Source organism: Rhipicephalus microplus, chromosome 3 (assembly GCF_043290135.1).
Source record: "Rhipicephalus microplus isolate Deutch F79 chromosome 3, USDA_Rmic, whole genome shotgun sequence".
NCBI lineage: Eukaryota > Metazoa > Arthropoda > Arachnida > Ixodida > Ixodidae > Rhipicephalus > Rhipicephalus microplus.
The window spans coordinates 69,474,509-69,487,975 of NC_134702.1; the positions used below are offsets into that span (position 1 = coordinate 69,474,509).

The 13,467-nt window shown below is 44.3% G+C and overlaps 1 protein-coding gene across 1 annotated transcript in view; it reads right to left on the minus strand.

The window, feature by feature from the left end:
- Positions 1-1,671: 1,671 nt before the first annotated feature.
- LOC119161091 (uncharacterized) overlaps positions 1,672-13,467 on the minus strand; it is a 37,850-nt gene continuing 26,054 nt past the window's right edge. The window contains exons 17-23 of the mRNA XM_075888335.1: positions 10,031-10,185; positions 9,288-9,389; positions 8,125-8,239; positions 6,283-6,355; positions 3,722-3,784; positions 3,463-3,538; positions 1,672-2,067 (exon numbers count right to left, since the gene is read on the minus strand). Of these exons, the coding sequence (XP_075744450.1) occupies positions 1,915-2,067; positions 3,463-3,538; positions 3,722-3,784; positions 6,283-6,355; positions 8,125-8,239; positions 9,288-9,389; positions 10,031-10,185 (737 nt within the window). The 3' untranslated portion in view covers positions 1,672-1,914. The remainder of the gene's footprint in view (positions 2,068-3,462; positions 3,539-3,721; positions 3,785-6,282; positions 6,356-8,124; positions 8,240-9,287; positions 9,390-10,030; positions 10,186-13,467) is intronic.

Sequence of the window (13,467 nt, forward strand, 5' to 3'; positions counted from 1 at the left end):
GTGCATAATAGTCACGAGCAAACTATGATTGATTAATATGTGGGGTTTACTGTCCCAAAACCACCATATTATTATGAGAGACGCCGTAGTGGAGGGCTCCGGAAATTTCGACCACCTGGGGTTCTTTAACGTGCACCCGAATCTGAGCACACGGGCCTACAACATTTCCGCCTCCCTCGGAAATGCAGCCGCCGCAGCCGGGATTTCAACCCGCCACCTGCAGGTCACGAGCAAACTACGACATTATGCAACTAACCACTGTAAGCTTGCCCCGGAACTACGTCAAGCCCTGAATTATGGCGTCAGGGTGCTGTCGAGGCTCTAATTTTTTAAAGTGACACTAATTTTTTTTTAAAGTCAGGTTCGTACTGATAAATTGTGCTGTCAGAACTTTAATGTGCTTAATTTCACTTCCATATAGAAAGAGTCAAGGTCTAAGTTTCACTCTAAATTTCGCTGTGAAACTTCTGTACGTGACGTCATGAATTTCGAATTGTTTATCGTAAGTCAGCAACATTGGCACACCGCAATTTTCGGAAACTCCGTATGTAGGGTCAAAGGGTGCTTGTTGGGGGGGGGGGGGGCAATGTGCTCTATATTTAGGTATAACGAACTACTTACGACCTAGTAGACGCCGTCAAAGTTTGTAACGTCATGGTGTTTAGTGCGGGAATTTCAAGGCGGCGTCTCCAACCATATTAACGTTTGGAGGGTTTTGTTCCTTCCCAAGCGTCTCGTCGCTGTAAGAGTGGTGTGTTCGTAATTCCCAAGTTGTACTCTACTAATGCGCGAAAAATCGTTTTATCCTTCAGGGTCGCTTTAGAGTGAAAATTTTGTCACCAATTTCACGTCCACGCTTTCCCTCACAATACGTGTATTTAATATGTATAAGGTAGCAACAATGCCCGAACAGCACAGCCACTTTGCGGAGCTTTGACCTATGGTGCTGTTTCTTATCATATATATTCTCTATCCCCGCAGTGCTTTTAAAGTACTCAATGTTACCAAACATACAATCTTTGTTTAAAGCGCAGACGTAAACAGGGATGATGAAAAAGACAGACAAATGAAGTGTGTGACAGTCACCATGAATCACCAACCAAACCACTAGACCGACCCGACCCCCTAACACGTACTTCGTAATAATACGTGCTCCCTGGTGCGTCGTGCTATCGTACGGGCTGCTCCTTGAGACACATACATTGCATTACGGCTGCAGTCTGTGCATTGTCGATACATTCCATCTTAGCCCCGTCAGCAGCCTCCAGGAATGCTGCCCACGATATGACATCTCCCCAGTTCATGGCAATTTATATGACAATTTATGTGACACCTTATATATATACTATATCAGCTTATATGACATCTTCCATTTCAATTAAAATATAAAGTGAAAAAAAAAACGACTCACTCGTTATTGCGAGTGGCGTTCACTGCGGTACCATATCCAGACGGACAAAGTGTTAATATTAAATGATAACATGCTTTCAAGTATCATTCGTGCGCAATCGTCACCCTTGCGTTTCTCTCTTTTGTTCCCGCCTGCTGCCTGAAACAAACGTCCTTATCTTCTCAGTTTTTAAATCTCTTCCATGTTTTTCTGGCCTTTTCGCCTTGTGCGTGCACACTGCATTTGTACGAGAGTCACCAAGATGCACTTTGCATCAGACATTATTGGCTCCTTTGTTTTATTATATTTTTCAATGCTTGTCATATTCGTCTTCGAAGTTCTCCGACACGAGCTGGGGGTAGGTAACGAATGAATAAATGAAAATAATGTTAATATTATATCGATGATCGTTCCCCATGTTTTGCTTGCGAAAGCGGGCTCTGTCGTTGTAGCGGGTCCAAATGCGTAGCAGCCGTCTTCCTAGTATAAGCGTGACGTCAGCACACAAAAAACATGCAACGTCACTAGTCTACGACAAAGTCCATGGAGGTTGCGAAGGCATTGAAGAGCCGCTCCAAGTACTTGACCCCTTCCACCACCAGAGGGCCTGCAGCAATGAGTGACACGCCCAGCCACATGCTCACGTGACCGGACAAATAAAGAAGGAAGTCGGCCATCTGGAGGATGCAAATGAAATGACACGATCAAGACAACGACGAAGTCAGAAGGAAAAGTATTCATCAGACTGTTTTTTTTTATTACCAAATCAGCTAAGTTGCTTGAAATAGGTTGAGCAACGATTACTGTTCTGTCGCAATCAACACAGCGCAGTGGGTACGGATACACACACAGCCTAGCTGACATGAACTTATACACAAGCTAGGAGGCCCATCAATAATAGCACTGAAGGAGTATATCAACTGCTGTAGTAGGTCATGCAATCTCATACAAAAAAAAAGCAGGAAGCAAAGAGTCACTCCTTAAACGGCTTTTGTATATAAGTAAAATATTCTAACGTACGCAAACCTTGACAATTTATTAAGTTTGTGAAGCGCGATTTCTATGGGAAAAACTGCTTTCACGCTCTATCTCCGCGCCAATAAAAATGAAAGATTTTTTTTTATTTTCATCATACGTACTATGGTAAATCTCCCAGTATGAACATAAATCGCCCAGCACAAAGGTATATTTTATTTACATTCTAAAGGTAGGCACATAGTACTTCGGAGACCTGTGTGAACAGAAAATGGCGCGAGTTTCTCGGCAAATTATTTGGTGTTCACCTACGTCTCAACAAGTTCGCTGTTTTTATAATAAAGATAATAACCAACAAATTTACCTGTGAGTGCCTTCGCGTAAGGAAAGTATGTGGTAGCGTTTTACAACCACTGAACGTAAGACACCAAATTCGAGACGCATACAGGCATCGTGGTTGACCAATAAGTTGTTAGCCTTTCCTTTCTCTCATTGGGTTTACAATGAAGAGGTTCTATTAAACAGCACCTCGGCGATACTATATACTTATTTATTCAGTCAAATACACTAAAGGCCAACTAGAGGCCTTACATGAGGCAGGGGAGGAAGGAGACATAAGTGGTTAATGCAGTGTTATGTTTGTGATTCGTGCAACATGTTAATAAGGTGATTGTTCAAACGAAGTAAACAACGAACACTGTACAATTGACAGAGATTCCAAATAGGTTAGGAATGATGAATTAAACACAGAGGGCTCCGTAACTGTGGTAATTATAAAACGTGGGTCCTTTCATTTTTTGATCGACAAACTTGAAGGCAGAGTTTGTATGTTTACGTCCGCGTGAAGACACAGTTGACTTAGTAAGTATGATAGATGCGACTAAAATTATGATATGGCGGGAAACCATATGACCGAGCAAATGATTTCTTTATACTATGTATTTCATCATTATTTGTGAAAACATCGAGTTCCATTCACATTTCTTTGTAGCATTGCTAGTATTTGACTGCGAGTTATAACTGGTGAAACATATAGGATCTGGCTTCGAGGCAAATGTAACAAAACTGTGCTTTATATAAGAAAAAAAAACACAGACCGTCATTCTTGGCAGGTTGCTGACAATCTTGCGCTTTGTGGAGCCGAGAACCACCGTGAGGTCTGCCTCGAGGTTCCTGGGATAGAAGAAACCTTAAATCGGTCATAGCCAACCCCGCTGTAGTAGTGGACGTATCCTCCGTATTTTCAGCCACATGTTAAACCGACCGACAACATGAAGCTGAACCACAATCATGCTTCGCGTAGATATAGTAGAACAAATGGACAATAAAGGAGCATTGATTCCGAGCAGAACTTACTCGTATCTCACGTAGTCCGTGATGAATCCGGTTTGAAACATCAGGCCTCTATAACGAGTGTCTCTGAAAAAAAAAACGACAGAATATGTCGTTCAGTTTAGTTTAATGCAAGGATTACTGTTCGAAACCGTGTTGAACAAAAGCTGTGCCCAATCAGGGAGCACTATTGAGTATAGTTCTACTTCGGCTATTGAGTTTGTATAAGTTTACGGACTGAAGAGTTTAGCATACTTATTACCATGCTTATGGTCGTCAGCATAGCTTAGTGTCGTCAAGCACCAGCAATCGTAGCATCCCCACAGAGCAGCTTAAAATGAAGAACTAGGGTCGAATTCACAGAACTTTCTTTTCGTAACTTCGTTTTCCCATTGGTCAGCCAGCTACGATAATGATGTGCTCCATATTGTGATTGACTGAAATAATAACCAAAGAAATTTTTCAGCGAGGACACCTTTGTGAATACGTCCCCTGACGCCCTACACCTAATAGAGAGCACGCTATTTATCCCAACCTCTGGTTCAGTCCTACTTGTGAACATTTTGACGAGACACACTCCTAAGTGTTAAATTTACTTTGAATGGTCTCCATTTGTGCTCCTGATTTTGTAAACTTTTATGTCACTCCAGTTGAAAAACTGTGCTAGCGCATAATATCCACAGACATCAAAACCGCTTTGATGTCTGGGTGGATCTCTTTTATCTCCCCGGCGGGGAGATAGAAGTGCCTTGCCTAACTCTGCTACAAATCGAATGCGCAGAAGCTCTGCCATTGAAGCTCTGACTGCGTTCTCACAAGAAGGCACCTGACAGTAAAACTTACTGTTGCAATTACAACGGCGTAGAAACTTTGGCTGATCGAGTACTAGTTAGCCTATTCGTTGTAATGCGACACTGGTAACACAAAATCGTCACATTCCCGTAAAAGTGAAAGGGAAACAAAGGAAAGTTCATTCAATCAGTATTCGCAAACAGTAGAGGCACTTACACACTAAAAACTTGGAAATTGCGTCGGTATAGCTCATACCAACGCTATAGACGCAATTTCAGCCAATTCTTGAGAAAGGTAATTTTATTCCATACTAGAAACAGCAGTTCAGATGAGTAAAATGAGGGGGCGAAGAGAGGTTGAGAAAAAGGAAAAGACGCAATTTCTGAAACCTAAAGGGGAGCATGCCTCAGCGTCAATTCGGGTGAGTAAAACTGCACCGTGTGTAACAAAATCACTTCAGTGGGGCATACATTGTGAGCACTTTAGCGCACGATAAGCGCTCCACTATGAGAAAGCGGAAAGCCGTAAGCTGCCCGGCACAACACTGTATGTTTAGAAAAAATGACGAGGGGATTAGAAGAAGTTGTTAATAATTTAGTGTACTTAGTACACTACTATGGGAGCGCATGAAGCGGCCGTCCCGAGAGCCTGACACTGAACAAGTGCTCAATATTGTGTTTAGAAAAAAAGTGGTTAACGATTTAGAGTACTCTACTATGGGAAAGCTGAACGCCGTCCCTTGGGCCTCCTAAGTAACCAATAGTGTGTGTGTAGAAATTGTTGTTAATGATTTAGAGTACGATGTACTCTACTATGGGGGAGCAGAAAGCCGTTCCGTAGGCCTAACATCTTACTGAGAAACTGTGTGTTTATAAAAAGTGGGTAACGACTTAGAGTACTTGAGGTACTCAACTACGGAAGAGCTTAAAGCGCCGTCCCGTGGGTTTCCCTCAGGATGAGTGTCTGCTCATTTAGACAGCAGCGAATTATATTAAGTACACTTCACGAACGTCCGGCGGTAACAATCTTGTCAATTGTTTTGGGCACTCTTCGTTACTCAAGTATTTTCTTTAACACTGTCTACATTTTAGGAAGGGAACAGCGCTAATCGCAAACAGACGAAATATTATCAAATGGCTCCTTGCTTGTTTCACACGGTCTTTAGTTTATAAGCTTTATTGAAAAAGATCTTGAGGAATATGAAAAAAAAATTAATGTTGCATATCTCGATCCGCTTTCCTAGTGACAGGTAAGATAATGCCGAAGCACAGGGTAAGAACAACTACACTCTGTGACAACGTTGCTTAGCATTCAGGCCAAGGCTGTCGAGCCAAATCGTGTGTATCCTACCACCAGTGAATGTAGTTCCACGATAGCGCCGGCATTTCTAACGTCAAAAATAAATGTTCATTACTTTCTGCGTGGAGCTATTTGAGACCGGACGCAGCGCACACCAGCAAGACAGTTGTATTTGTTTAACTTTACAGCCTTTTCGGACGAGTGAGAAAGTCTTGCCTTTTTACGTGTACCTCAAACGCTGAGCCGCGTCTTCGTCTACGTATACATGAGACGCTGATGCTGCACCCCCGTCACTTTGCACAGCGTACGTTACGAGACACGTGCCGAATCAGACTACTTCGCGTAGTGCTGGCTGCATGTGCAGCAGAAGCTGCGCTCCATTATCTTTCAATTCAATGCCTACAAATGTTGTGCCCGAGTATATTTCCTTAACACCAATCGCCAACGCCAAGTGAACCACTCAATATTATGAGCTTTGTTAATACATGCCGTACTTGCATCCTCTGGTGCATTCGTTCTGGCAGGACACAAACCACTTCTGACGGATCAGTTCGTCGATACAGCGCACTGCGAACAAATGAAAAAGTGAACGTCAAAGAGAAAGAGAGAGAGAAGGAATGTAGGAAAGGTAGGGAGGTTAACTAGACTATGCGTCCAGTTTGCTACCCTGCACATGGGGAGGGGGAGAGGGGAGTAAAAAAGAGAGAGAAGGATAGACACAGATCACCCACACAATGCCGAGTTTCACAGGTGGTCCCTCAATGAAGTTGCTGTTAAGTATCTCAGGAGGGCTCGTGTGGCTTTCTGTGCAGATGTGCTGCGCGACCGGGCTCCTAAGATCTTTGCTTCATTAAATGGCCGGTCATCGAGTCTATTCAAGGCACACTGGAGAGTCCGGCGATCTTCATCAAATTGGGCACAGTGGAACGTCAAAAAGTTACGACAGATATTGAGAGGTGCACTAAGTGCACGCTATCAATACAGTAGTGTTGCATATAAGTTCTCGTTTTTATATTGGATCGATATCAAAATAGTCCAGAGGAAAAAAATCGCAGCATATCTACGGAGTGAATTATGTCTGTTTATCTATCTATCTATCTATCTATCTATCTATCTATCTATCTATCTATCTATCTATCTATCTATCTGTCTGTCTGTCTGTCTGTCTGTCTGTCTCTGTCTGTCTGTCTGTCTGTCTGTCTGTCTGGATGTATGTCTGTCTGTCAGTGGATATGCTGTGCTGGCTACGCCGGAGGGATGGACTGACCTAGACCATAAAAGTGCTTCGCGCCCTAAATGCAGACAGTCCCTCCAAGAAGCGCCAAGGTCAGCGTGAATGACAACCTGGGTTCTCACGTGACACTCAAATTACAATGGGATAGAAGTGGTTTACTGTGGTATGAAGTCGTATGAATGCCAAATAAAACTGATTGATAGACGCATTGATTGACTGGGTGATTATTTTCGGCGAATCTCGCCAAAGCATCGCTCAGATTGATGATTGATATGTGGGGTTCAACGTCCCCAAACCACCATATGATTATGAAAGACACCGTACGAGGCCTTCGGGAATTTCGACCACCTGGGATTCTTTAACGTGCACCCAATCTGAGCACACGGGCCTACAGCAGTTTCACCTCCATCGAAATGTAGCCGCCGCAGCCGGATTCGACCCCGCGACCTGCGCGTCAGCAGCCGAGTACCTTAGCCACTAGACCACCGCGGCGTGGCGGAGTATGGCTCAGTGCAAGGCCAGTTGGCTCTACATAGTTTCTTCTTTACATTCGAGAACCTCAAGCTTTCCACACCTTACCCAGTGTTGCCGTACATCAGGGTCCGGTGAACCTTTGTACAGGAGACGACGCGTCATGCGTGCTGTCACTGATTATGTAATTATTACGACACACAAATTCCTGATTTACATCGTTGCGATAATTTTTTATAGGACGTAATCAGTTTCATGTGATGTCTTTTTTTGTGTGTGTGTGACGTTTCGGCCTCATTCGTTTTGATTGCCGCAATTCACATTTCGCGAGCCAGGAGGTTTGCTTTCGGGCCATAAACCCCCTTAACGTGTTCTCCCTGAACGATGTTATGTTTTAGGCTGACCTGCTGTAAGCTTAGTTCACTATATACCTGTAGCATAGGATGATATCATGCAATTTCTTTGCCTACCTCTCAAAATAAAAATCCTCCGCATTTTAGCTACGCAGTGTAAAAAGTGTAAAGCAGTACGGCATGCTTCATGTGACATGGCTCATCACCGTGCTTTAGCCAAGTCAAGACAATAAGAAAAGGAAAGCAATCGGAAAGAAGCGGAAAGATTCTTCACTTACTATGTGGCACATATTCGCACACTGTTCCGCTCATGCGATGTTTCACGGCATACATTTTGGAGAAGCAGCCGCACGTATCAATCCATCTTTGCGCCACGCAAAACTCGCTGCACTCCTGGCAGCAGAAATTGAAAGAACACATGAGCACGTCATTGCTAGTATGTTAGGAAAAGCATTACCATACCTTTGGTTTGTTTTTTTCATTGAAATTATGGCAGGTGAGATCGGTGCCTTTATGGTGGCACGAGGTATATGACCTCCTTCTCAGTTATCAAACAAAACATAAGAACGAAAAAAGAGGAGGGTGGAAAAGAAATACAAGAATAGAAGAAAAACAAGGAAGAGAGGAAAACATGTAATGCAGTCGAACACTTTGTATTCAGACGCAGTACAATTCAAGAGGACGTGAGTCACGAGGATCTGAGCGCGAGTTCCGGTATGCAAAATGAATTCACATGTATGTATAAAAAGTCGAAAAATCGGTATGGCTTGTAATGCGTAGCTTGACAGTGAAGACAAATAGATATTTACAGAACGTAAAGCATACGATCATTCCTCCTAAGTTAGTTTGCCTGTTCACTGAGCTGAACATAAAAAGTCTCTGCACAGGTAACACTCGATTAAAACGAAAGCGTGAAATCTGAAACACTGGACCGAGCTACTGGGAGGCGAAAAAAACGAAGCTGGGTGAATTACACCACAAGCTTATTTGCGGAGTGGCAACACATTTTGATTTAGTACGAAAACAACGGCGCCTCAGTAACATGATACTGAGTATCTGGTGTCACTTTGGTGAGCTTACCTGCTCTGTAAAAGCTCAATTGATTGATTGATTGATTTGTGGGGTTTAACGTCCCAAAACCACGATATGATTATGAGAGACGCCGTAGTTGAGGGCTCTGGAAATTTCGACCACCTGTGGTTGTTTAACATACCATAATCTGAGCACACGCGCCTACAACATTTCCGCCTCCACTGGAAATGCAACCGCCCCAGCTCGGACCTGCGGGTCAGCAGCCGAGTACCTTAGCCACTAGACTGTAGAATCTTGAGGTGGTAAATGAATCGACAGTGGCTAGGCAGGGATAAGATTTCTTAAGACGCGATATACATTTGCAGTGTTACCACTCAACACATTACCGTAATCAAAGTCGAGCACTTGCCTCTTCTTGAATCTCTTTCTCGTCATACAAGGACTCATCTGCCGTAGCTTCGTAGTCAATGCATCGCGTCTCGTAAGGTAGAGGTAACGAGACCAGCTCCGTCTGCGAGAATTACGTCAACGATGTCGATAAAAACATAACTGAGAAGATTTCAATGAGTTTTCGCATGGCAACGTACTTATTAAGCGATACGGTTGTCGTGGCTCACAATATTGAATTTTTTAAAAACTCTTACACTGTAGGCAACTTGTCCAAAACAAAGACAAATATACCAATTTCATTTCATTTATTTTTTTTTCGATTTTATTGCTGATATCTCAATGAACAAAAGGTACAGCTCAAAGCAGACTAACTGCCTGACAATGAACTACTCAAGCACATGCGTTATCTTGAGCATTTTTTCGGTAATCACAACGAAAGGGTGGACCTGCTGATTTGAACTTGAAATTGAAACCCGATATCAGATGATAGCTGCATTAATAGTCATTTTGGTGCTGTCCCTAATGTATAAATAGTACCAGCTTATTGAATACGGCCTTTACTCGGCGTTATTTTCTGCCAAAAGATGCCTGCCTTGTAATACATCACGATCACGCTTTGCAGCAATGAATATCTGACCTCGTCAATCTCACTACACTGTAGTTAAACTGCGTTTGTTGCAAGAACTCTCCAATTTTAACGCTCGCTCTCGAATGCGCTAGCCACCCTAATATTCAACATAGACAGGCGGGTAACATCTTCACCTGAGCTACGGAAATGGTGTACTTCCGACCCGCTTGGAAGCGGAAAGTGTGGATGATCCCAGAAGTGTAGCTGCTTGTGGCGTGCACCAATGCCGAGAAGGCCATGTTCTCGTTCCGAGGATCCTTGGTGTCCGCGCGAACGCGGAAGTTGAGTCCTGTGGAAACGTCCAGCAACAACAAGCAGCAAGTTCGTTGTGCATGTGCGCGAGGGAATTTGGGTGAATGCTTTTCGTAAGGCGGTGATTGATTACACGACGCAAGCGCAATTGACGCTTGCGTTCGTCGTGAACAAGAGCCCTAGTTGTCACTGTAGGCAGAAGTAAGTCACTCGCCCTTTCCCGTGCATTAACTTCAGCTGAAAGACGTACGGTATGTGACACTAAATGCTTTCTCATTGCGACAAGATATGAAGATAAGAAGGCCGGGAGGTTAGCCAGATGAAGAGAATAAAATAGTAAAATAGTTGTGTAGGCCGCCGAGGCCTGTCAGTGATGGTGTGAATCTTAGCCCTGCGGGAACAAATGGGTCACCTATCTGCGTGCCTCGTTGCAAATGTCACCAAAAAACGATAGTCTTTTGTCTGGAGGCACTGTGTGAGATCACTGTGTGGAGGCACTGTGTGTGTGTGTGTGTGTGTGTGTGTGTGAAGAGCAGCGCTTCGAGATAGGTAATAGTGCACTTCAAGTTGTAAAAGACTATGTCTACTTAGGGCAGGTAATAGCCGCGGAGCCAAACCACGATATTGAAGTAACTAGAAGAATAAGAATGGGGTGGATCACATTTCGCAAGCATTCCCAAATTATGACAGCTAGATTGCCATTATCCAAGAGGAAGGTATATAATAGCTGTATCTTGCCGGTACTTAGCTACGGAGCAGAAACCTGGACACTTACAAAGAGAGTTCAGCTTAAATTGAGGACGACGCAGCGAGCAATGAAAAGAAAACAAGTAGGTGTAACCTTAGGAGACAAGAAGAGAGCAGAGTGGATTAGGGAACAAACGAGGGTTAAGGATATCATAGTTGAAATCAAGAAGAGGAAATGGACATGGGCAGGGCCTGTAGCGCGTAGACAGGATAACCGCTGGTGATTAAGGGTAACTGACTGGATTCCCCGAGAAGGCAAGCGGGTTAGGGGGAGACAAAAGGTTAGGTGGGCAGATGAGATTAAGAAGTTTGCGGGTATAAATTGGCAGCAGGAAGCACAGGACCGGGTTAACTCGCGGAACATGGGAGAGGCCTTTGTCCTGCAGTGGACGTAGTCAGGCTGATGACGATGATGATGATGATGATGATGATGATGATGATGACGACGACGATGATGATCATGATGATGATGATTATGAGTGTCTGTACACTATGTTCTGCATGCTTCCGCAGATAACCGAGTGGTTATGTCGATTGCCGCAACATCGAGGCTCTTGATTGCGGATAACTACTTGTTTACATTGGCTTGGGGAAATCCCGGCTCCGGCGGCTGCGTTTCCGATGGAGGCGGAAATGTTGTAGGCCCGTGTGCTCAGATTTGGGTGCACGTTAAAGAACCCCAGGTGGTCTAAATTTCCGGAGCCCTCCACTACGGCGTCTCTCATAATCATATAGTGGTTTTGGGACGTTAAACCCCACATATCAATCAAATGCCAGAGTATGTGGTCAAGGCTAGCGAATTTGTTGCAGTGCCTGCATGCAGGAGCTATTATGATAAATGTCGGGATAAATTTTGTGCAATAAAGCCTGGCTGGGATACGAACCCGTCTGCAGTAGTCTGAGAGTCAATGCCTGCGCTTGATTTAACGTCTTGTTAGGAATGGGAAGTCTTTCCTGGCGAGATAAAAGGGCTGCGTAATATTGTTATAAGTGGTTGGGTGATCTATGTTCTCCACATTTGCGGGCCGGCGGGGAGTGCTTCATGGTCGAGAAAAGCGAGACCTCGAGCCTTAGAGTGTGCCAGCTTGATCAGATTTACGGGGACTCCCCTGATGGATCTCATGTGGACGGCGACCCACGTGAGAGTGTCGGTGGTGATGCTCTTGCCCTCCAGTATGCGATAGGCTTCTTTGCACACGGCGCTAACGAAAAATATTTAAGCAAGTGAGGGAACCGAGCAAAGCTACAAGGTGGGTTAATTGTTTGTGAATCTCTGTAGGAGCACTGAGGTAGTACGGACAATGCACAGTACGATAAAGCTACAGGACACACGAACTTGAGCGTTTGTGTTCTGATTTTTACAGCGAAAGCTGTTATAGATCCCTTCTAGGGTCACACAGTTGTCCGCCGCCGCCATTGTGCGTAACAACATCGCGCGAAATAAAACTTTGCACCAAGGCTTGAGCCCGGGTCAGCTGCGTGTCAGCCCAACATTCTACCACTGAGTTACGCCAGGGCCTATAACTTGTTGAACTTCCCTTAGGCAGGCATGACCTAGCACCAATGACACAGTGGGGCTCGAACCCGGGTCCGCTGGGTGCCAGCCCGGTATTCTGCCACTGAGCTACACCGGTGCTTGTGACTTGTCAAGCTTGCCTTAGGCAGGCTTGATGTCGGGAAAGCAATCGCGTTAGTACGACTTATAAAGCGTTTTAAAACAGCGGAAGAACAACCTGTCGTCGCACAACGCGAATAGCGTAACAAGTGGGCCGTCCTATGCTCCAAATCATCACAAAAGCTTGTTCTTGTTCCCTTTTAACTGTGGCGCATACCCACTTCAGCCATACATCCTCATCGTCGTCAGCCGCTGTATGAACAATTGGCACAAAATTTCTTGATAGTGTTTAGCGGATACCACCCTTCTCAGAATGACGAGAAATAGCATAGCGAATGCTGGCCTACTATAAAAAATTTTGTTATTTTCCTAGTGGGTATCAAGCAAGTGTGCTTGCGGTAGTTACCCAATGAGTGTTCTGAAAGGGCTTTGAAAGGCCGCTCTTTCAGCTTTCGCTGTGTCTGTGTCATGCCTACCGCGCAGGCCTGGCGTTTTTTTTTTTTTTTTTGCTTAATATGCAGTGTCTGTGTTCACTTACTCAACTTCCAAATATTAAAGTAAGGAAATGTCATTCTCATCGCAAAAACTGCCCCTTCTTTCGGCGTCGATAACTCGTTCAACTTACATAACTGTTACAAACTTTTTTTTTTTCTGAACAGTAATACGCAATTTTGCAGCATCAGAACTACTTAGAGATAGCCGGAGAGTTGGAGCAATGACACGTGTAGAATGAACACATAGCCTTGGTGAATGTGGACAATGCAGCTAAATAAAGCAAACGGAATTATAGCAACAAAAGACGTCCGATATAGTTCACTATGTTTGCAGCAATGATCGATACTGCGTGGCCACTCAGCAGAGTAGGATGTTAATGACAAAAATAATAGTGTGCAGGGTGGGAGGCTTCTTTCAACGCAGGCGTGGACCATTCGGGTCATCTCAACGGAAGCGCTGCGA